This window comes from Sinohyriopsis cumingii, chromosome 2 (genome assembly GCF_028554795.1).
Source record: "Sinohyriopsis cumingii isolate HCF-2022 chromosome 2, ASM2855479v2, whole genome shotgun sequence".
In the NCBI taxonomy this organism is placed as follows: domain Eukaryota; kingdom Metazoa; phylum Mollusca; class Bivalvia; order Unionida; family Unionidae; genus Sinohyriopsis; species Sinohyriopsis cumingii.
This window is the reverse complement of record NC_142962.1, coordinates 129236312-129261243: the sequence shown is the minus strand read 5'-3', so window position 1 is coordinate 129261243 and position 24932 is coordinate 129236312. Positions and strand designations below refer to the sequence as shown.

The following is a 24932-nucleotide window of genomic DNA, read 5'->3' as shown; positions in this document are numbered from 1 at the left end:
TAATAGTTGATGGCCAATCAGTGTTATTTTCATTAATGACCAGCTAGCAATCATAAGCAGTCTTCTGGTGAAAATACATGATTTTACACATAGCTGCCATAGTGGATACTAGATCCGCATAATTTTCATGTATGACCAACTAGAAATCATAAAAAATCTTAGCAAAAACCCATGCTGTTGTTGTTGTTGGGTTAAACACCATTTATCAGCACAAGATAGGCTATACATGGCAGCCAGTATAAATGGTGGAGGAAGAACCTGGGAAAACCCATGAGAAGCTACTGGCAAGCTTTCTCACATACCAACAGTGGCTGAACTCAAGACTCGAACCCACACAGACAGAAATGAGACAGCAGTGAACGGTAAGCGCTTTAGACCACTTGTCCACTTGTGGCACCCAGAAACCCATGTTGATATAACCATCCATTCAGGTGGAGTTCTAATAACAAGATTTTTGAGATGGCCCCATCTGAGCCATATTGGATGCCAAGCTGCACCATTTTCATACATGATTAACCAGACATCTCAGGAAGTCTGCGTGCTGACACAACTTTCCATTCAGGATGGGTAGCAACAGCAAGATTTTCAAAATGACTACTATGGTGGCCATTTTGGACATTAGCTTTGTACTGTTTTCATTTAGGACCAACTAGAGTAATATGTGTGGAAAGTTTCAGGACAATCCTTCAAGTAGTTAAGGAGTAGTGATAACAAACTTACGCTAACAGACGGACGAATGACAGACAGACCACAAACAAGAGGCCATCTCATAAGTGTTTTGTCTATGATCTGCGGAGCTCAGAACATAAAAACATTTATTCTATATGAAAACCAAAAAAGAAATTCACATCTTGGAAACAAACCAATTGCAGGACTGCAGATAATATGTGTGATTTGTCCAATGCTGAGTTTCAAGGTCACATGGCTCTAAAAAAATTGTGAGAACCGACAATGTGGTATTATACATATACTTCTGTCACTTTAGTATACATTCTCACGCTGCCTTACCAATGGAATGCATTTAAAATTGAAACTATTTCATAACTGACATATGTTGGAAGAAATGCAAATTCTACTCTACATAAAAAGAAAATCTGTAAGTAAATTATGTTTTTCTGAGAATACTTACCCAACCACATTACGCAGGAATATTAGCCTCCTACCCTGCAAATCCAGCCTTAATAAAAGACAAAAATTACCTTACCCCATCTAATTCAAATAGACAAAGGGTAGTAACTCTTGCCCATTACCTCCCCTTGGCACCACCAGGTGTTGCTAGTTTGTCACTGAGTGAGATGTTAACAAAGATACTTGCATGGTTGGGAGGTTCTTTAAGTAATTTGATTGGGTAAGCATTCTCAGAGAAACAGAATTTACTTGAAAATTTGGTTTTTCCTAATACATTCCCCAATCAAAGTTATGTCAGGAGAATAACAGAAGGAGGGAATGATGAGCATCCAACCTCTACCTCGGGTATCCTTCTGGAGAAGAACAGCTGGATTCCCCATGTGAACAAAAACCCATTCTCCTAATTACATAAGCAACACAGCATATGGTCCCTTGACCTGTGACTCTTATCTACGGTTAAGATGATGTTAAAATCTTCTAACCTACAAAATTTCACTGGCAAAACCAGTGAAGCTAACAGGCTCTCTTGACTCATTTAGTTGGGTCTGGTGGCAATCTGTACTGCTGCCACCCATCTGACCAGATCAAAGGTTTGCTTCTGCGACACTAAATATCTAAAATAAAAACTTTAAAAGGTTGACTCTGCATGCCAGCCAACAGCTTCCACCATATCTCAGACCAAAATGTTATTTCCGAATGCAAGGCTCGAAAATGACTCGAATCTCATGAGCTGTAATTTTCATGAGGTGGCTCTGGTCTTGTGAGACCTCAGAGCACGCCGAACATATAACCCACCTCAGCCATGAAGCAAGGGCTTGAGGAGTGATATCTTGTTTTCCTGGTTTCACTGGGAGAAAGAGGCGTTTGCACGTGTCACAACTTGTGTCTGTGCATTTCAGGTAGTGCTTAAGAGCATGAACAGGATCTTGCATGGATGCTGCTCTCAACCTATGAAGAGAGGGAGCGAATGAAGAATCTTTGGTTAATGATGGATTGTAGCCTGAATTTTGAGCTACAAAGCCTTACTGTGTCAAGAGGAACTATCAAACCATCTGATATGAACTGAAGATAGTTCGGGTCGATGGAAATGTCATATAATTCATTTAACCTGCATGCAGAGGCTAAATCTATCAGAAAAGATGTCTTGTATGATAGAAACTTTAGCAAAGTGTGAGCTAGAGGCTCAAATTCACTCAAATTGAGCCATGTTAAAACCCAGGACGGGTCCCATTTTGAAAACAAGGTAGGAAGCCTGGTCGATTGAGATCAAAATTAGCTAAAAGAACTGAAAGGTCTTTATCATGCCCAATGTCATATCTGCCATGATGCTGGAATATATTCGATAACACAGAGCAGTAACCTTTGATAATGACAGGGGCCAGCTGTTTCTCCTCAAACTGCCAGTGGAAAAAGTCTGCCAGTTGAGGGACTGAGGCACTCAAATGGACAATGTTATTGGTCTGGCACCAGTCCCTGAAAATGCGCCACTTTCCCTCATAAGCCTTCCAAGTGGAGGGCCTTCATGCTCAAGATTCTCTCCACAATCAAAGGTTTAAATTTGTTTGTCTAACAAGTGTGTTCAGATAAGAGCCAAGCATGCAGAGGAAGACAGTCAAGGCAGGGATGGAACACCTGCGACTGTGGTTGTTCAAGGAGATTTGGGATTGCTAGATGGAGTAGATCGGTGACCCAGGACTTGTCCCATCTTAGAGGGGCTATCAAAATCATCTTGCAATTCTAACCCCATAACTTCTGGACTATTTTCAGTATCAGGTATACAGGACCGTAGGCAAAGGCCCACAACCCTTCCCAGCTGATTGATAATGCATCCACAGCTCAAGTTTCTGGGTCTAGAATGGGATAGACGAAGGGGGTAACATGTGATTCCACCTTCTCACAAAAAGGTTTATCATCAGACATCCCCAAAGTATGCAGATTGGAGTGAAGACCAATTGATTTAGAGACCATTCTGTGTGAAGGGCTTGACCTCTCCTGGATAGAGAGTCAGCCAAGAAAGTAACTTGTGAACTATTTGGCTGCACCAGCAAATTCATATCACTTTTTCAGCTGGATTCCCACGATCAGCCAACCTGGGTTGCTCCACATGATCGAATCTCGTGTGTGATCATGACTGCTTGATTAAGGGGACTTGAAAAGAGTGCCAACATGCCAACAATGTCATCTGATCTCCCTGCCTCCAAACTTCAATTCATCCTCCAAAAAATAATGAAGACCCAAATGGTGGTCATCTGTAAAGCAAGAGAATGGTGCGGTTTAAGCAACATTTATGGCAGAAATGTGTCCTGTCAGATTAGGTCTAAATTGGCTGAAGCCATCAAAGCATTGGCCATAGTATGGTGAGCTACTCAGTTAAGGACCCTAGTGATCCCATCTGTTGCATCCCAGGCATGGTTATTGTTGGATTGTTCGGCAAGCAGAAGATTGTCAACAAGGCCAAATCTAACATAAAGGATGTCACCACAATGTTCTGAATCAGTTTAGATGTGGCATTGAACATGTTCTTATCCACTTTAAAGTATAATGGAGCTGACATTTGAACAGCTGCCATATTCTTGTCGAGAATCAAAAGGTCAGTACTCCTAATGAAGGCGTTGGAATGCATCTGATACCAGCGACAGGAGTAAGTCAATGGAACCAGGCTTTCCAAAAGAATGCCTTAGAGTTGCCCAGGTCGCCAATCTAACCCAAAAGACAGTCATTAGCTTCTTTAATATTTGCTGATTGGGGTAGGAGCTGGAAAGACAGCAGCCAGTAATATTTAGCAATGTCACTAACTCTCCCTTGAGGGTAAACAGTGAGTAATTGAAAGTTTGACATAGCCAGCTGGTGTGAATGGTGCATGGTTGACCCAGGTGCTGGCAGTATATATGATGGTTCGGCATCACTGGTACAGGGCTGAATGGACAGATTTTTCATTGAAATTCTCTGGTATAGTATTATTAAGATCCCAACAGTACAACTAGATGGATGGATCTACCCCTAAGATGTCCACATGAAGTATTTGGCTAGACCATTTAAATGAAAAGGTCCCATGGTATGGCCAGTGTTGGCTGAATGGTGGGCAAAGTAGAGATGGCCAGTGACTGGACGGACAGTATCAGTAAAGCAGTATTAAGAGTTGGATCCAACGGACATAGCATGAATCCCATGCACCCTGGAAGTTATGTGTGTGAATGAACTGATGCATTATATATACTGTAATGTCAAAATTTAGAAGGATCGGGGCTTATGAAAACTCAACCCCCAAAAGTACATTCAAGGGGAAGTAATCAAGTATTAAAAAATATAACTTTTCAAAATCATGTTTATTGATATGAGCTAATGAGAGAGGGAGAAAAAATTATAGATGGGTTTATTTTTAAAAATAGAAACCAGTAAGAATACAGATTAAAAAAAACAAAGTTTTGAAATGATGTGTTAGATAAATATATCACCACATACAATGTGCCTTTATTTCATAAACTAACACTTTCATCAGTTCAAGATTTCTGCTCTTAAATAGTTTCAACTGTGATAGAAAATTGTGTATAAAGCTACTTAGTCTAACACTTGTTAAAAGACCCATAGTCCATAAAAATACAATTGTACCTCATTTGCCAATTATGCCAAAAGAACTCCTAATTTTAAAGGATGTCCTTGAGAGAACTGCATGATACAAGCAAACCAATATGATTCATCGTGTGTAAAAAGAAATCTTCATTTGTGATAGAAACAAAAAAGTCACACTGAATTGCAGATATTTCCATCATGGTGTATGAAAGTATATGTTGCTTAATTTGTTCATCCACAAATTAAACTGTAAGAAACAGGCATTGAAATATTTACTGTAAATACTGTAAATGTTTATCAGCTTTGCAAATGAATTAATTGATGAACCGTTAACGTTTTTCAACATGAAATGACCATCTTAGTCTTGCTTTAACCAAGTTCTGAAGAAAAAAAACAACCCATACTCGACACTTAAAAAATCGGCAATGCACATCCAATCTGCATCGTTTCATTTGGAAACTGCACATGCAGAAAAGTCCTAAGAAAAGCCTGTTATAAATCCTTCATCATGAAGCCCATACAGTTTTTAAACAACCATGCATTTCAAAATTGCCAACTCATGCCAAACAGCATACACAGTAACACAATGGCAGAGTCCCCTTTCAAATACAAATAAGCAAACAGTCATGCAGTTATCTGGAGGCATTGGTCACAGTAGATTCATCCGTTTTAAAACAAAATCCTCAATTTATCATCCTACAACTAGGATATAAATTGAATCAAATGTTTCAACACTGACTAAATCATTGCATCATCACTTTAGTGGGACTCCCTTTTGGTATTACACTTTCCTCAGAGAGATTTAATTATACTAGGGGCCCCAAGTGGCCGAGTGGTCTAAAGCACTCTCCATCACAGATCACTGTTATCTCACCTCTGTCTGCGTAGGTCTGCCTCGGCCAGTGTGGATATGTGAGAAAGCTTGCCGGTAGCGTCTCATGGGTCGGTGGTTCTTTACAGGGTTTTCCTGGGTTCTTCCTCCACCATTAATACTGGCCACCTAGGCTAAAGCCTATCCTGTGCTGAAAAATGGCGTTAAACCCTACAACAACAATCTAATTACACTGATATTAATTCATTTGCAGACTTGTGATCTTGGTACAGTTTTTACTTGTTAACAGTCACAATCATCTGGTTCACGTCATTTAATGACTGGAACTTCCCTGTTGGTAAATTCTCCCAACCAATATAGTAATGTTCCTATCTGTAGCATTGCTGAAAATAGTTTTCAGTATTTTTCTATCTGCCATGTAGTCAGACTTGACAGCATGTATTTTGTTCATGCTAGTGGCATGCATTACTTGGGCTGATTTTGTCAAATTATCTGATCCTGAGGCTGTAAAATTTGTTTTTTAAGTCCATGCTTTGGGCATAAAGTTACATATAAACTGTTTATTTGATGAAAGAATTATGTCTTATCATTACCTACTTGATTTTGCTTACTGCTTTTGAATAGAAACAGCCGCTACATGCACCTGCTATGTTGCATATCACAGCTTGGTCAACAGAGACTGAAGGATGTAGATATTGCCGCAGAGCAAATCTGGGTGGGGAGGGTCTTTTTATGATTCTTTATTCCTTTGTATTAGTGTTGTCTTTACATGAACTTTACAAAATAAATCAATTCCTACTAATAAACTATTCAAGTAAAAGATGACCGATCAGGCTGGCATATTAAGAAAATGGACATTTTAGCAATTCCAGCAGTCATGGCCAGCAAAGATTGGTGTTTTACAAGATAAGATAAATGTAGAGAGAGGGTATCTACAACTTGAATAGTTATAGTGAAATATTTAGTGAGTTAAGTGGAAACCTTGTATTGTCATGAATGGCAAAGCAGAAATGACAATATAAAATATTTGCATATTATGTGCGTTTTCAAAAGCACTTATTCCCAAAAATTACACACACAGCAGGTCAATCAAATTAATAAAACTCGTACACAGCCACAAACCACACCCAGCTATATCTCAACACCTAAAGTCTCTATTTTAATCATCACTGGTGCACATACTCAGATGGGCAAGATAATTAATACCCATCATTTCATTAAAAAGTGTGGGCATAACTAACCAGTTTATGAATTATCGTAATTGGATGTATCTACTGCACATTAAACCTACCTAATGTCTGAAGATTAAAGAGTTTGCCCAACTCAAAGGGCAAGACCCGTAACTGGTTGTAATTAAGTAACAATTCCCTAAGATTGACCAGCTCTCCAAGTTCACCTGGCAGGCTCCGCAGCTTATTGGAGGACAGATCTAGGTAAGTAAGGTGAGACAACCTGGAGATGTCAGCTGGAAGTTTGGATAAGTTGTTGTCATTGAGGTATAGAGACGTCAAATGTTCCAGATGCCACAGTTCAGGACAAAGGTTCCGAACTGTTCCTGAAAAAAAAGAGCCAATTTTACAATAAGAAAGAAATAACTGTAACACAGGTAGACTATATCAAAGCATGTATTTTACTATTTCAAAATAAGCAATCATCGTAACACAGGTAACCTGTATCAAAGCATGTAATACAAGTAACCTGTATCAAAATATGTAATACAGGTAAACTGTACAAAAACATAGCACAGGTAACCTGCATCAATATGCAATACAGTTAACCAGCATCAAATTTATGTAACACATGTACAGGTAACCTGTATCAAAGCATGTCATGCAGGTACTCTGAATCAACACATGTAATACAGGTAACCTGTATCAAAACATGCATGTTAGTATTTTCTGATAAAATTTTACATTGGTAGAACAATGTCCCCCTAACTTCATTATAATAGTCACTTAAGAACAAACAAACAATTCTGGTATGAATTGATATACATGAAAATTTAATTAAGACAACTGATCTGCACTTGTTTATGACTGAATGTATGAAGTTTGGTCAGGCTATTTTTCAGAATGTCATTGCAAATGAAATTTTTGTACATTGACCTTTTTCATTCCCCTGACATCCATAAATGGATAAACAGTATTACAATTTCACAACACTTTCAAACATCAAGGTAATAACATTTTGTTTTAAAAATTATATTGTTATTATGCATACAAGAATTTTAAATAATTTCATGGCATCAGAGGCCCTAAAACATGACACTCACATAAAACATTACATAGCTGAATTTTCTTTAATTCACTGCACTCATGTGTCATACACATCTTCATTAAATCTACCAAAACTGTACAATGTTATAGTACAATACATCCCCACATTCTCCAAACTTTCATGAGTATGAAGCTTTATCTACAGCTCGAAGTACCTTTGAAAGTCTTTACCTTAATTATAAAAAGTAGCCCCTCTACAATGCCATTAAATTTCACAGACTTAGATTTAAGTATCAGATTTTGGAGTTTAAGCTTCTAGCTCAAAACATTTACAAAATATGAAGCTAGAGTTTTACACATAGATAAAAAAAAAACAACACAGAAAAGCAAAACCATTCATCCTCTCATCCTGCCCCAGGAAAAACTGGCTTTGACAAGGCAAACTTTATCAAATACTTGTCCCTGGCCTGAGTAGTAAATAGATGCAGATTCACACCTTGCAAAAAAATCTGTGTGTATTTTCTGTTCGTAATTGGTGCCAAAGTTCAACATTGCTAAACATCTAGTGTGCACTAATTATCTATAACTTTTGTCAAAGTTGCCAACTTGTTGAATTCCCAGAACATGTCACCAAGGAAGACTGAGACTTATACACAGGTACCCAATGCAACAATGATACTAAAATTGTCCAAAATAATGAAATAAGTTCAGAGTCAAGACAGTGGGTTAAAAAACCTTCTAATATATACTTGTTATCGAAATATAATTATAATAAATCAATGTCTCTTCTAAAATATACATATTATCAAAATAAAATGATAAATCAATGTCCCCATGGTTTTTGTTGGCTATTGCATACCTCAAGTCTTCCAAATCCAAACCATAAAACTCAATATCCATCTCATCACCACAATCAAAAGTCAATTAAAGGTTACTGGTGTGCATATGAAGATACAAGCAACTATTCCAGTGGTTGCTACTGCTGCACAGGTTGAACAATTTTTTTGATGAGCCCTGGCTTCCCCTTCAGTAATGTGACATTATCTTTGATCAACAGATCCCTGTTGTGCAGCCCTCATTCTTTGCTAAGTCTTCAACAACATTCCAAATGGGGCCCCCAGGTGGCAGAGTGGTTGAAGGCATTTGTCTTTATAGATCACTCCAAACTCAACTCGGTCTGAATGGGTTCAAGTCTTGGCTTGACCAATGTATAAGTGCTAGAAAGCTTGCCTGTAGCTTCATGTGCGTTGTTGGCTCATCTTAGGTTCTTCCATCATCAGTGTAACTGGTTTCACTGCTGTCCACCGACAGCATCAACTGAGTGACCATCTTTCTACGTATGTTTCATCCCTTATCTTGGAACACCCTACAGATGGCAGGGTGACAATAGTGATCAGTTACTGCCCATCTGTGGTAGCTGCCATATTCTGTCTTTAAGTGTGAGCCAGAGCCAACTAGATGCTCTCTCTGTGGCCCTTCACAGTCATCTTGCTTGCCATTCCTTTTATTCCCAATGCACTCATCATCCCCCAGACTGATGGAGCTGGAAAACCTCTAAAACCAACTTCCCACAGCACATTAAGTCCCACCAGGATCGTTTTCTTTGCAGCTAGTGATCAAATAACACCATGTTGTTTGGGATGCCAGTTTCCTGTCCAAGTTTCAGACAGATGCAGTCTTTTAGTGTTTTTCCCCTTTAACAAACTTGATAAACTGGTGACCTGTCTTCTTTGGGTCTCTCTCTTTCAGAAGCAGTAGAATTCAAATATATTAAAACTTGTCTTGTGAGACCACTGCTATGAAAGACCACCTGTCTTGAGAGACCAGGTTCTCCTCACAGATTTTTTGGTTATATACTGTTATAACCTGTCATGAGAGACCACCTATCTTGACAGAATATTGCTTTTTGGCAGAATGGGTGGTCTTTCATGACAGGTTCTACTGTATTAAAGAATATGGCCTTAAAAATGAGAATTTTGTCATAATTAAAGTTTAATCACATGTATGTTAAACTCAGGTGAGTACTAATTATAGGAAACCCTGATGATCTGTTCCCCATTTATAGATCACACAATCTGCATACAAAGTTTACAGCTTGTGATAGAAGTATGGTAAGTAGATCATCTTCATAAGGGTAAGGAGTACTCATGGAGATAAATATTAGTATCTTGTCTTTGAATAAGTTCAAAATAAAATCTAGCATTTTGTCAGCACAATCAACATTTTCTCATGCAATTTTTTATCCCACAAGCTCGATGAGCATTTCACTCTGAGCAGAGTAGGGGCTCAATCTGAAATTTTAGGGTCCCTTGGTGTTGAGCAATTTGAGTTTTTGAGCATCAGACAATATTTCAACTCTTTAGTTTTGGAGAAGATAAGAGGGTTCTGCTACTAAACTGCTGTCGGACATTTAGCTACAAAAGTTTGAAACAATAAACTGTTTTGTTCATCACACATTTGTGTTCAAGACATTTTATGATGACATTAATGAAAGAGTTTCTTCTTAAATTTGCTATGAAAATCTTATGTTTTAATAAGAATAACAAAGTGAAAGTTATTCCATTTCGACTGTCAAGTATTTCAAGTCAAGAAGTTAACCACAGAGTTGCTTTTGTATTTAATTTCAAAGTTGATATTTAAAATTAAATCTGCTGAGAAAAACTGAATTTGACTAAAGTTTTACTCATTTGCTTACGACTAATCTCAATTATGTTATTGTATTTGTTGTTGTTGATTTGGGTTTAATGACATTTCTCATCACAAGATAGGCTATACAAGGCAGCCAGTATAACTGGTGGAGAAAGAATCCAGGAAAACCCCAGTAAGAACCACTCACCTACAGGAAGCTACTGGCAGTTTACTCATGTACCCACAATGGCCATGACTGCAACTCAAAGCCATGTGAAAAGAGTTGACACTACAGCAGAGATGCTCCCAGGATTTTATCAGAAGGGAGGATTTCCCCGTCTTGTCCCAAAAATAAGGCGGGAGTAGAACAAAATTGAGGGGGAGGAGGAAATGGCAGTACAGTTCAGTACTTCATTATTTTCATAACACTTCAATATCCATCTCTCTCTCTTCCTTATCCACTCTGTAAGACCCCTATTAAAATCAACATTTTTAAAAGATATTTCCTCTAGTTGTATAAGCATTAATCTGTTCATTGTTTTGCTTCTTAATCATTTTCGTACCTGTGTAAGAATAATGATCTGCCGTGATAACACACTTTCACAGCTCACAGGGATTTTTCACTAACATAAACTCTGCCAAAGTCTTTCTTGCATTATCACTTTACTGACTACCATGCTAGATTTACTATTCCGTAATGCTGTATTAGGATTTTAAGTGAATTGTTGAAACAGAGATATTTTAATCAAACAAATATCTTTACTTTTTAATTTCATTTTTACATTCTTATTTATTAGATTTATCATAACCTAAAAATATAAGGCTATAGAGTGTTGTAGCACATGATCCAGTAGGGCTAAATTTTGACTAGAAAAGAAATGAAAAGTGCACTTAACTTTTAAATTGTCTGTATTTTGATTTGGCTTATTTGTCTGCCTTTTCTATATTTGATCTCGAAATGCTGAAATGAGGGCTTGACCATCATGCAGTTTGTTTTGGTCCATCCAGATTGTTCATCGGATTTGAATTTAATGCCATTTTTTTGTTACTCACTGGCATCTTCTTTAATGCTTACCCAGCCCATATAATCTGATACACTTCCTGATTTTAAATTGCCTTCATTAGCAATAGTATGATCAGCCAGCATTTGCCGAACTAAATTGGCATCTATAGATGAACAATGGTGGGAATTCTTGATAGCTCGTCTCATAAACACGCAGTTGTAAAACTTCCTTTATGCAAGGGTGAAACTTCAACATGTGCTTGTTACGAGGCCCAATGTGCCAATCAAATTTAGATTAACAACCATTCATGTTAAGCCGAAGAAACCAGATCTGTTAACAGATACGACAAAATACAAAAAAGCACTTCAATATTTTTACCATTTCTACAAGTACTTTAAGGATAAACGGATGATTAAAGTTGTATACTGCGCACAGTATTTTTTGCTTGAGTCACGCAATGCTTGCCCTAGGAGCATCTCTACTGCAGTTATTGGTAAAGGTGAGTGCTTTAGACCACTCAACCACCTGAGGCCCCCAATTATGTTATAACTCATGAGAATGCAGTCATTACATCAAGTGGTCATTAAATTCGGTGGGGTGCGGGGTGGAGGGGGTAAATGTTAAGCTGAGACAAACACAGCTAGTTTTAATAAATGATGGTTTTGTGTGTGTTTGGGTAGGTGGGGGTGAAACCAATCACAATGATGTAATACTTACCTGTTGCTATAGCATAACTTTTTTTCTTCTGAATGGATAATACCCCTAACCAAATGATGAGAATTCATTCTCCCATAGAGTGACTCCAGAAAAAAAGTTCAACCTGTAGCATCTGGCCCACATACACTATCCCTCATTCTTTTTTAAGACATATCCTTTGAACTAATGGAACATCAGTTGGAGGAGCGAATGCAGCAATAATAACAAGTAACTTTTACATCATTAAAAATGGTCATATTTTGTGTTCCAACTATCGACCCCATGTAAAAAGATGCCTTTGCTTTGGTGAGCCAACAAGACAAAGTAAAAGGAGATGAGATTGCCAAAATGTTCCTTTCATCACATCTTGATTGTGAGACTGCCAAAATGTGCCTTTCTTCACATCTTGATTGTGAGATTGCCAAAATGTGCCTTTCATCACATCTTGATTGTGAGACTGCCAAAATATGCCTTTCATCACATCTTGATTGCGAGATTGCCAAAATGTGCCTTTCATCACATCTTGATTGTGAGACTGCCAAAATGTGCCTTTCTTCACATCTTGATTGTGAGATTGCCAAAATGTGCCTTTCATCACATCTTGATTGTGAGACTGCCAAAATGTGCCTTTCATCACATCTTGATTGTGAGATTGCCAAAATGTGCCTTTCATCACATCTTCAGAGATGAATGAGTTAGGTAAGCCTGAAAGGTAGCAATGGCTCAAACCTCATGGGATTTACTACTCATGAATAAATGGTCCCCTTAGTTAGGGACTGATAAGCAATCTTGATAGTTATGGTAATCCTCCTTAAAATGGTGAAAGGCAAAATATAAGCTGAGCCCTTAAGATGCTTCCTACCCTTTCTTCTCCCTTCTGAGGTTGCCAAATAAAAATGTAAAGTGCTAACTGAGCATCATCTTCGTTAGCCAAGGTTCCAATAACTCTATTTACACCTTTGAATACTGAGCAGATATTTCTGTGCTTCAGGTCTGTGAATTTCAGTGGATGTGGCGGCAAGCCACCGCATCTAATCAAAATTATGTTGTTAAAATCTGAACACTGTTCATATGTGATAGAGACAATGGGAGCACAAACTTGAATTGACTGATAAATAAGCAATTTCTCAGTGCCAGTCTGTGTTTGCACAAATAACTTTTACTTAAATACACCTGTAATGGCTTCCTTCTGGTACATAGTCCTACTTTTGATGTTAAACTTGTAATGTATCCTTTTTAGGTCAATTGCCACCACCATTTTCGGCCAATGTACAAGGTACCAAGCTACTGGTTAGTAGGCATTACATAAGGGAAGTAACACATGAAATCCAATATGTCACTACGACAAAGCATCAATATAGATGTTTGGTCCGCCAAGGTGTAGATAGGGTTATCGGAACTTTGGCTAGCGTAGATGACTGAGCATAAAAGTCTATCTTGATCATCCCGAGCATGGAACAGGGGAACTCTATAGATATTAAAAACTTCTGCAAGAGTAACAGGTATGATGTGAAGTTGTTTGCATCTGCAAGTTGGAAAGACTCTGACAGACTCAGTAAGTAGGCCTGCATGTCAATACAAAAAAAACCCAAGTGATGTTCACAAATGCTACAGCTACTCCTCCAATTACCACTGATGGAGAGGCGCTTGAGTTTGTCGAGGACTTCAACTACCAGGGTAGCCTAATTTGCAACAACAATGGTGCCAAAAAGGACATCAAGGCCAGGTTAAATAAGCCAGAGGTACTTTCAGCAGATTCCACTCATATGGAAATCAAAACAGTATAGCCCCAAGACAAAGGTCAGACTTTACAACAGCAACATAAAGTCAGTACCGCATTGGTGGCGCTCTACAGTTTCATTTTTTGCATACTTTTAGAATTTTAAAGAAAAAGAATTTCCCTGGCTTTCCTCACTGGTTATACTGGCTATTTAAAAAACACCTTGTATATCTTAGGTATAATTCAAAGAACCTTTAATTCCCTTTATTTTGGTGTATGATTGATGGGTGTAATATGGGTTAGATGAGTATACAGATTGGCCTTACTCCAGATGTACACCTTTCAGAAAAGTGCAGGCTCCACTTGGTCATTTTCACTTCCTGAACTTCAGAGGTAAATTGTATAAAAAAGAGCCAATAACTTTTTTTTAACATTTTATATATTTGGTAATTCATTCATTGCACTTTCAGAAGCTGGTATTGTCTAGTCTGGCAAAATTCATTTTCCCTATTTTAATACATGTAGCTGCTATGGATAGTGTACTTTAGACTAATTCAGTCTAATTTTTTAGCACAAGGGAGCAATCATTTTAGTTGGCAGTGTGCTTAGATCATGTACAATTTCCAAAAGTACAATATCCAAAGAAATATCATCCACATTACATTAATGTAGCATTGAGGAATGCCAACATTCTCTCCATTGTGCATGTTTTAAATACAAACAACTTCAGCTTACATACGTCACTCTCTCAAAAGTACATAATAACTGGTGAGCGCCCCAATTAAGGCTCAGTGTTGGAGAGTAGTGAAAACAGACATGAGCAGAGTAAATTCATTTCACATTAGCTGCCTCCATAAAATCTAAACTATCTATTGCCCAAACAAGGTCTCCAATCTGTACCTATATGAAAAGATGGGATGGAAGAACATTTCCATGGAGATCAAGATCGCTCGGCCACATTGCCCAAAGAATGGATATTCAATGTAGCCCTCAGATGGACACCAGCCAAAGATAACCTGGTCAAGGACAGTGATGACCAAACTAGAAGAAATGGGACTTTCCTGCCCACAACCGACCCAAATGGTGGAAGATAGCTCCATTCTTATGGACAAAGAGAACTAACTAAAACATGAAAAGAATGTTTGCATACCTCTCTGTTCCTTTCATGTACTGTGGTTGAAATATCTTTGGATATTTTACCTGTGTAAACTATAAATGACCTAAGCACACATCTAAACCAAAATGACCAATCCCAAAGTACTTGAAAAATGAGAATGAATTAGTCTAAAGTGCACTATCTTTAGCAGTTTTTCAATTGGGAAAATGAATTTTGCCAGATGAGACAATACCAGTTTCTGAATGTGCAATGAATGAACCACCAAATACATGAATATAAAATGTTAAAAAAGTTATCAACTCTTTCTTTTACAATGGATAAGGAAGTGAAAATGACCAAGCAAAGCTAACAGTTTTTTTTTTAAAAGGTGCACATCTGAAGTAAGGCCAAGCTGTATAACTGATACTACACCAATCTATCATGCACCAAAGTAAAGGGAATTGAAAGTTCTTTAAACAATACTTAAGATATACAAGGTCTTCTTTAAATAGCAAGTAAAACCAGGGAGGAAAACAGGGGAACTTCTTTTTCTTTAGAAATCAAACCCCATGCAAAATATTGAACTGCAGAGCGCCACCACAATAGAGACTGGGAATCTTAACAGGAAGTCAAGCAACCGATATTTTTTTCAGCGACAACCCAATGTTGATATGATCACCCATTCAGAAGACTTGTTTTCCAGAAATAAACAACTTTATAGGCAGATTTCAGACAAAAATAAATGACATAGTGGTATCCATGCATAAGTGATACTTTAAAAAAAATATACAACTTTTCATGATCATTCTTGCTGGTTGCCTTACCTGTTATTTCCAGCTCATACCATGATGACTTTTTCCCCGCTGCCACATCCTCTGCAGACATAATGGTGTGTATGCGACGAGGGTTGGGAGAATCATACTTGTCTTTGGGCATTCTGTATTCTAAAATTAACAGATGTATATTGTAATCATCTGTTCAAAGAAAGATTAAATGAAAATAAATCATTCATGTACTCAAATATTGCACTGACTGCAGTAAATCACTACTATCATTTTGAACACTCATGTATACTTTACACTTTATCAATAAACAATCTATAATATGAACAGGGTGTGATTCTAGCAAAATAGTCACTCCGGTGCCAGTCTTTCTGTCAAATTATGCAAAAAGTGAAGCTAAATTTCCTTGTCTCAAGTTTAAGTCCTCATACACACAATTTCAGGCCATTTAATGCTTTTGTATTCCAAATAATACAATCTCATCTCTTGTGTCTTTCTTCTTCTGTTCAATAAGCAATGTAAAAACAGATAAAACATAGTACAGAAAAACCTGTCTTGACAGATCACCACTTTTGCCAACAAAACGTGGTCTCTGAAGACCAATGGTCTCTTGTTACAAATATGTGGACAGCCAATTTTCATGGTCAAAATTCAACTAAAATTAAGTGAGAAAAATACGCATATTTACTGAAGACATATTTTATTCACAGTTCATGTTATATTAAATGCATTTATGTTTTTACAAAATTATATATACTTTTTGTGATTCTGTTAGCATGAATCACAGTTAAACAATGTAACAGTTACTTGATTTATCAACAATTATCCAACAGATTTTTTTAAAAATACAAAACCCATAACCCATTCACCCATGACATAAATAATAAACAGATGAACTAGATAAACAATAGGCTGTAACTGATAACACCGGTGAACTGATGATGACATTCATGACATATATAATAAACAGATGAACTCAATAAACAATAGGCTATAACAGATGTAATACTGGTGAACAGATCATGAGTTTTCCCTTGGGGTGCAAGACTGAAAGTCAAAAGTCCCCTTAGTGTTAGGACTGGCAGTCAGATCAAGAAAAAAAAACCCAAACAACTTAGTGTCAGTAATGGGGGTCAAAAGACAAATTTGGAGGCATCTGATGCACGAATGAGGGTACTGAGAGAGAGAGAGAGAGAGAGAGAGAGAGAGAGAGACAATGGATCTCTAACCATGGAACTTTCAGTGTTATGCACAGGTCTTAACAAAAGCAACATCAATAAAACAAACCTTTATAATATCTATAGATCTAACTCATCTGAAATGCAAATAACTTAAGAGAAAAAGATAACCTCCTTGACCCTGGTAATTAAGAGATAAATGACTCCACAGACAAACAATTTACTGTGATGCCCATTGTGCTACAGTGAAAGAACAGTAAGCAATCATTTGGAACTGTCGACCTGAAGATGTTAAAGAAGCATCATCAGAATCTTCCTTTTATCACAGATGTTTGAAATGGATGCAAGCCTGATATTGTCTATAACCGGTGATGGCCAACTTTTTGGTATACTTGTACATGTATTTATTATATAAAATGTGTGTGTGTATGTGCATGTGTGTGTTTACAATCACACATGTTGGTGTAAACAATGCTGTGTTTTGAATCCATATTATGTTACTCTAGTGTGCACCAATCCATTATAACATTTTTTATGTTTGTTTCCCAGCTGTATTTTATACTGTATATTGGCCTGTACATATGCAGATAATTGAGGGAAATTCATTTTTGTTCTGTGTCACCCTCATAAAATAAACTTATTATTATTATTATTATTATTATTATTATTATTATTATTATTATTAAAGTTAGTATGGTTAATCATAATAGATGACTATGGCACAACAAGTGCCATTTGTTACATGTACTTAAGCCTGGTTTTAAGCTACATAACATATAACCCTGCCATACAAAGTTAAGGAAAATAGCAACCTGAACAACTTTTCCCTTTAGCAATAATGCAAAAAATATTACCATGGCATGTAATTAGCCTATAAGCCTCCACCAAGTAATATTTGCTCATGACTGGGCTATAAATCCATGGAATTTCACAGGCTTACATACTCAAGCTTCATGTATAAATTTTTGACTGGAATCTCGTACACCGAAACATAATTGAAGACATAAATAATCATTGACATTAAACTGATCAAAGCACAAAATATGACATTAAAACTGTTTTACATTGCTTACTGCACAAAAACATCTGGGCGGATACTGAACTTTATGAAAGCATTCAATGTGGCATGGAAAAAATGTCCCAAAGAGCAAGGAAACATCAAGTCATGGAAAAAGGCAAAGTATACTTTGTTTTCTCTATGTATATTGGGAAAAAACTGGCACTGAGTCACAACTCTGCCTGAATTGCACCCAAGCATCATCCTTGCTAAATGTAGATAATGCAAGAGAAATATTTCCATATTTTAAATTGAAAAGGTGAAAATATAATGGTGGTACTCTAGTTCACTGAGTATTATCAGTAGATACATGTACAGAAACAGCATGCTACATAATAAGCATGCCTTTCTCTTGGTAAATTGATCAATGCCAAACAAAACATGTTTTAGAAATACAGTATGCACATGATTTTGCTAAACTTGCATATTTTAAAAAGATTTACCAATGATTTACTGCAAACAATGAAAAAATTGGCTCTTACAAAAAGATGCAAGAGCATCGATAATCAAATCCCATTTTCCACAAATAATTTGCTGACTAAGGAAATATTTAATGAATTATCTATAATGTCATAACCAAAGTTGCAAAATACAATCTTTTATTATACACTTATGAATTTTCAACCCCTGAAAGAGACAAAATTTTACAGCCGTTTCCTACAAATGGGAAAATTATACTATTGTTTTCTCAATTCGTATTACCATACTCTCAAACTGGAGCTACTTTATCCTCAAGGTTTTCTGGTTATAATAGTAGCACCCATAGTGACGGAATGAAAACAGTAGCAGTAAACAGGCTCACATGGCAGCATTAGTTAAGAAACCTTGAGTTACATGTTAAATATCAGAAAGGTCCAAGATCATGATTTTCTCAATAAAATGTTAAAAAAAGTTATTAACTTCTTTTTAAATTAAATAATATAGTCAAAAATGTTCATCTGAAAGAAGATCACATTTGGAAATTGTGTGCCAAAACATTAATGTACAACATAGCCCATTGACGGAAGTTCATAATTAGGAATGTTGGTGAGTTTCCCCACACAATGAATTTGAAATTATAATATCTAAAAATGTTACAGTATATAAGAAAATTCTTGAGAAAATTAACAAATCACCTTAAAGAAAGTTAGAAATAGCCACAGTCCAGCTAGCCCCATGTTGGCATGTGTCACCAGTGGTGATTCCAATTCAGGTGATCTTGCTTAGGAAACAAAGGACAGAGTTCAACATTGAAAGGAAGATTTCATACCCTTGGGTGGAAATTTTGGAATCTGATAGTAAGTTTTACAGATTCTTAAATTTTGATTCAGATCAACATAGTTACCAACAGGTGAGATGGTCGGTGTGGGCGGTGCAATTTCCCACATACTATTTCAATCTAGTTTGCCTTTATAGTAGTAGCAGTACATGTAGCTGTCCTTCTCAGAAAATGCCATGAGGGCTAAAAGTTGCATTTTATCCACATGACGCTCACATCTACATAGTACAGTAAAACCTGTCCTGAAAGACCACTGCTATGAGAGAGCACCTGTCTTGAAAGACCAGATTCTCAAAGCACAGACTAACAGGTTATATAGTGGTGTGACCTATAATGAGGACCTCATGTCTCAAGAGACCATCATCTCTGAGCAGAAGGGGTGGTCTTTCAAGACAGGTTCTGCTGTATTTGAAAAAGCTCTCCAATTACAAACATCAAGTTTGCAATTGGAATATATTGCATAATAATAACTATTAAGGAGTGCATATCATTTAGAAAGGCATTGAAAATTTTTTTCTCCCTTAAGCATTAACCCACTACTCTCAAACTATGCCTAAGCTGCCCTTGTACCGTATCTACAGCAAGTAAATATAACACTATAACTTCTAAACAATATTTCAGCTGTCTGAAATTGATTCAGTGAAGAAATTAAACAACAGCAAACTGATACATTATTTTTAATGGAAACAAATATGTATTAATGTAAAACTCCTCAAACCCATAAACCTTGTAACCCAATTTTTTTTTTTTTGACTTTGAGAAGTTTTCAGTTCACTGTGGTTTTTGCAGATGTAAAAAAAACAGTAGAGAGAGAGAGAGAGAGAATGAGAATGCAGTTTTGAAAGCATCACTGTATGTGTGTGTAAAATGCACAAAATAAGGAAAGCTGTTATTTTCTGTTATTTTATTTAAAACACATGCATTTAATGAAGAATTACTGAACAAACTATGTTTCTTCCAAAAATCCTATACTGTTATGTCAATTGCTCCACAGAAATACAGTCCAAGAAACATGTGAGGAAAGAGATACAGTACTTTTACAACTTTACTAGGGGCCCCGAGTGGCTGAGTGGTCTAAAGCGCTCTCCATTACGGATCATTGCCATCTCACCTCTGTCTACGTGGGTTCAAGTCTTGGATTCAGCCAATGTGGGTATGTGAGAAAGCTTGCCAGTAGCTTCTTGTGGGTCGGTGTTCTTTCCGGGGTTTTCCCAGGTTCTTCCTCCACCATTAATACTGGCCACCATGTATAGCCTATTGTGTGCTGAAAAATGGTGTTAAACCCTACAACAACAACTTTACTACAAATCCACTGGAATTATGACTGATAATTCATAATTAAGTATACTTTATATTTCATAAAGGTTACAATTCAAGAGCCTCGCTTGAAGGCATGGAACGTTGTCTGTTGTTTCTTACATAGTTATTAAACTAATGTGGCTTTTGTTCATGACTCCATTTCTTGTGCCATGGCCAAATAATGGTCATCCATAACAATCAAGTTTTTTAATCTCTTAAAATTTCTGGGTATGTCATAACATACATTATCATCACCATGTTCAATATTTTTATCATCAACCTGATTGCTTTCATGAAACCTCAACCTCACTCTCCCAGTCATTGGAATTATCCTCTATAGGAACATCATTGTCCAAGTCATAAATCATGACCCATTTGAGCCAAGGGAATAGTTGTTGTTGTTGTTGTAGGGTTTAACATCATATTTCAGCACATGATACTCTATACATGGCGGACAGTATTATAGGTGGAGGAAGAACCCAGAGAAGCTCCGGAAAGAACCACCAACCCACAAGAAGCTACTAGGAAGCTTTCTCACATACCCACATTGGCCGAATCTGAGACTAGAACCCACGCAGACGGAGGTAAGATGGCAGTGATCCGTAACAGTAGAGCGCTTTGGGGCCCCTCCAAGGGAACACTATCCTCACTGATGTTATCATTGTCTGCATTAATAGGGAGGCCAGCAACTTCAAAGCACTTCTTGATTACAACAGGTTTCATCTCTAACCAGGTTTTTGAAATCCATTGGATAGCATTCAGAGTAGTTTGCTTGCAAAGTTCACAAACACTGTCAACACAATCAATCTTAGCCACAAGACAACACTAATGTTTCTGATATCTAACCTTGAATTCATGAATTATGCCCTGGTCACAAGGCTGCAAATGTTATGTCAGGTTAGCTATTAGGAATTATAAAGTCACATGACCCAGACACAGATCAGGTCAGTGTGAAGTAGCTCTGACCCATCTTTGCTAGCCAAGGTTCCAATAACCCTATTTACACATTGGAATATCGAGCAGATATTTCTGTGCTTCAGATCTGTGAATATCAATCAAACTTAAGTTATTCAAATCTGAACTGTTCTGATTGAGACCAGCGGAGCACACAACTTGAATGGACTGATAAATAAGCAATTTTCCAGTGCCAGTTCGTGTCTGCACAAATACCTTTCATTCAAATACTCCTGTAAAGGCTTAGCTCTTGTACATTGTCATACTTTCGATTTTAAACTTAGAAAGTATCCTTTTTAGGTCAATTGCCACCACTGTTTTCGACCAATGTACAATGCACCATGCATTTGGTTAGTTGGCATTACATACTAAGAGAGGCAACACATGATATCCAAAAGATGTCTCTCGGATAAAGCACCAATATAGCTGTTCAATCCGCCAAGGTGTAGATAGGGTTATCGGAACCTTGGCAAGCGAAGACAGCATTGACCAAGAGCAATATGATTTGTCTCTCTGCCAACTCATGCTTGTTGACATTATTTATCCATTTAGTGAATATCTGTGTAGTTATCCCCAATTTCCTGGTAGCTATATATGTCACTGGCAAGTATGTAACATTAATGTCCTTAAGGAAACAATGTTCTATTGATCTTGTATACAAATGAACAGCATGAATCACAGTTAGATAATCAGCAGATAAATAGTCTTTCTCAAATGGCTTACCTTCATGCATTTAGTCATTAATACATGTAATTAGCTTTAAAAGCTGGCTTTTTTGTATGGTGCAAAGACTGGCAGCCCTAATCTGTGCTGGCACATGTATCGTTTTAAATTCGCATGCCCATGGGACAGTTTCCAGTTCATTGTCTCACAGGTCTGACAATTACAGTATCCATTAACCTTAATTAGTCTGTTCCTGAATGTGTCAGGAATTTAGCAATTTAAATGTTTCCAGGTTTCAATTGCATTTCAGTTTTGTGGGGTATTTTTTAAACTTGAAATTTGGGATCAAAATTTGTTTCAGTATTCAGAGTTGAGAGGTTTTGGTTTACTGGTGAAAAAATTATATTAAATTAGAAACGGGCCAGGACTAAAACAAATTCGGTCTCGGTTGGTCACTATGGGTTAATACCATTTTTCAGCTCATGATAGACTATAAATGACAGCCATTATATGGGATAACCCCCAGAAAAAAACCCACTGATAAACAAGAAGCTACAGATACCCATTTGCAAATAACCAAACACTCGAACCCATATTGACAGGTGAGATGTGTCTGTAAAGGTGATCGCCTTAGGCCACTCATACACCCTGGCCCCCACCCCAAGGTACAAATACTGTTTAAAGAACAAATAATATGTTCTGAGCTTTTGCATCAAAAATGAAGGTTGTTATACATATTTTCATTCCACAAAATGAAACTATTTCAGTTATAATAATTTCTTGGTCATAAATCCATTCCACTATGCAACAGAGTCCATGTCGTAATACAACAATGTCCATGCCATCAATCATGCAACTGAATCTTGCTTGTGCATTAGAGCAAGTGAATATCAGAATTGTACATGTCAAGAAACTGTCAGTTCTTCGCTATTTTCTACACCGGTTGATTATCGCTATTTTCTACACCGGTTGATTATCCCCTAAAAGCAAAAAATGTAAAGGGACTTTGACAGAAACAAAACCAAAATAATAACTAAAATTAACTCCTCCCATCCTACTTATCTTCATCAAAATTAGGGTCACTGACTGTAGAAAGCTTTTAAACATTCGTCAAAATGAAATGGGTGGATTTAATGAGACAAAAAATAATCAGCTGGTTCAATCAGTAACTTCTGGTGTATTAGTCGACTCAAGTTGGGGCCTATTCCACGCTTTTAACGAGTTAGTAAAATCGATAAACAATGTAAAAATGTACATTTAAATTAATGGCTATCATATCATAAATTACCTGCATCTATAACTTCTCACGATCAAATTAAATCACTGTATCAGGCTACCTTGGTCAACGAAGTGCCAAACCTGACCTACTTTCCTTTCAACATGGCTTCCAAACCTTACAAAACCGAATGCTCCATGTGAAAATAGATTTGATTGGCTACAATCTTATCGTGTGGGCGGGTATGAATACATCACGCAGATAAAACAATAATCCCAATGAGAAGAAAAAAAAAAGAACTACTGATTAAACTTACATTTGGTGACAGAAAAAGTCATGGTATTTTACAGTAATCTTCATAAACTTGGAGAAAGCATATGACCCAAGGGCTGATGAGTGGCGTACTAAGGGTAAATGGCGTCCCGGGCGAAGATGAAGGTCTATAAGGGTTTTGGCGCCCCTATGATACCTCTGGCGCCCCAAGACCTTTGGTACCCGGGACAACCTCCCAGTCCGCCCGCACCCACCGGATAGTACGCTACTGGGGCTGGTACATAAACCACAGGCACTTGATTCGGGGATAAACTAATGTGTACGCTCACCAATTAACACAAAAACTCAAAACGTAGGAATAACCTGCAATATATACAAATTAGTAACTATCTACCTGATAAGAAGGTACAATTCCGCATTGGAAAAGCTGTCTCAGAACAATATGTTAAGTAATGGCAAACGACATGGAAGTGTAATCTGTCCAACCCTATTTAACATTATAATACATGATCTGTAAGGAAAAAAAAAACTATTGACCAAAAACACATCTTCCTATCACAAGTCGCCGATGATAACGGCACATGAAAAGCAAGCGAACATAAAGAAGTAACCAGACAGCTACAAAAATTACTAAATGAAATAGGGAAAATGGGGCAGATAAATAGGGATTGAAACTAGCACTGCAAAAAAAAAAAAAAATCAAATGGACAGTGTTTTAAACAGGAGGCAGAATCCATTCATTGAGTACTTTTAAACAGTGCCGGATTACCCATTAAGCACACTAAGCACGTGCTTAGGGTAGCAGCCCAACAGGGGCACCAGAAAATTCCAAATTAATTGTTGATGATAAAACTAAATGAATTATATATGACCATTTCGATCTGCATATACGAGTATTTTGATTTGGAATGATGGCAACACTGGTATTTTCACACCTTTTTAGCTTTTACTATTTTTTCTTTGTTGTTTTTTTAGTTTCACATTTTGTAGGCGTTGGGTGGGGGTACCATAATATGTTCAGTGCTTAGAGCCCTGGAAGACCTCAAACCGGCAATGCCTATAGTCTTAAAAAGAAGCAACATTCTTAGGTATGATACTGGATGACGAGCTTGATGGGCGACCCACATCAGAGTTCGTAAAACGGTGCAATCCAGATAATTGCAACGTCAGAGGCGCAAACTTGGGGGGGGGGGGACACGTTCGTGGCCCTCTACAAGGCGTTAATACGATCTAAAATTGACAACGGCTGTCAAGTCTACGAAACAGCAACTGTCGCATTACTCCGGAAACTGTAAATAGTCCAAACAAAAACGCATCAGCATAAGAAGTCCAAATACTAACAGGAGAACCCCCACTGTAATT

General features: G+C 37.2%; 1 protein-coding gene across 1 annotated transcript in view; it reads right to left on the bottom strand.

The window, feature by feature from the left end:
• The window catches only part of LOC149805815 (CCR4-NOT transcription complex subunit 6-like), a 134755-nt gene extending 111283 nt beyond the window's left edge, over positions 1 to 23472 (bottom strand). The window contains exons 1-3 of the mRNA XM_089950529.1: positions 23370 to 23472; positions 15715 to 15834; positions 6822 to 7085 (exon numbers count right to left, since the gene is read on the bottom strand). Of these exons, the coding sequence (XP_089806655.1) occupies positions 6822 to 7085; positions 15715 to 15826 (376 nt within the window). The 5' untranslated portion in view covers positions 15827 to 15834; positions 23370 to 23472. The remainder of the gene's footprint in view (positions 1 to 6821; positions 7086 to 15714; positions 15835 to 23369) is intronic.
• Between the last annotated feature and the right edge of the window lie 1460 nt (positions 23473 to 24932).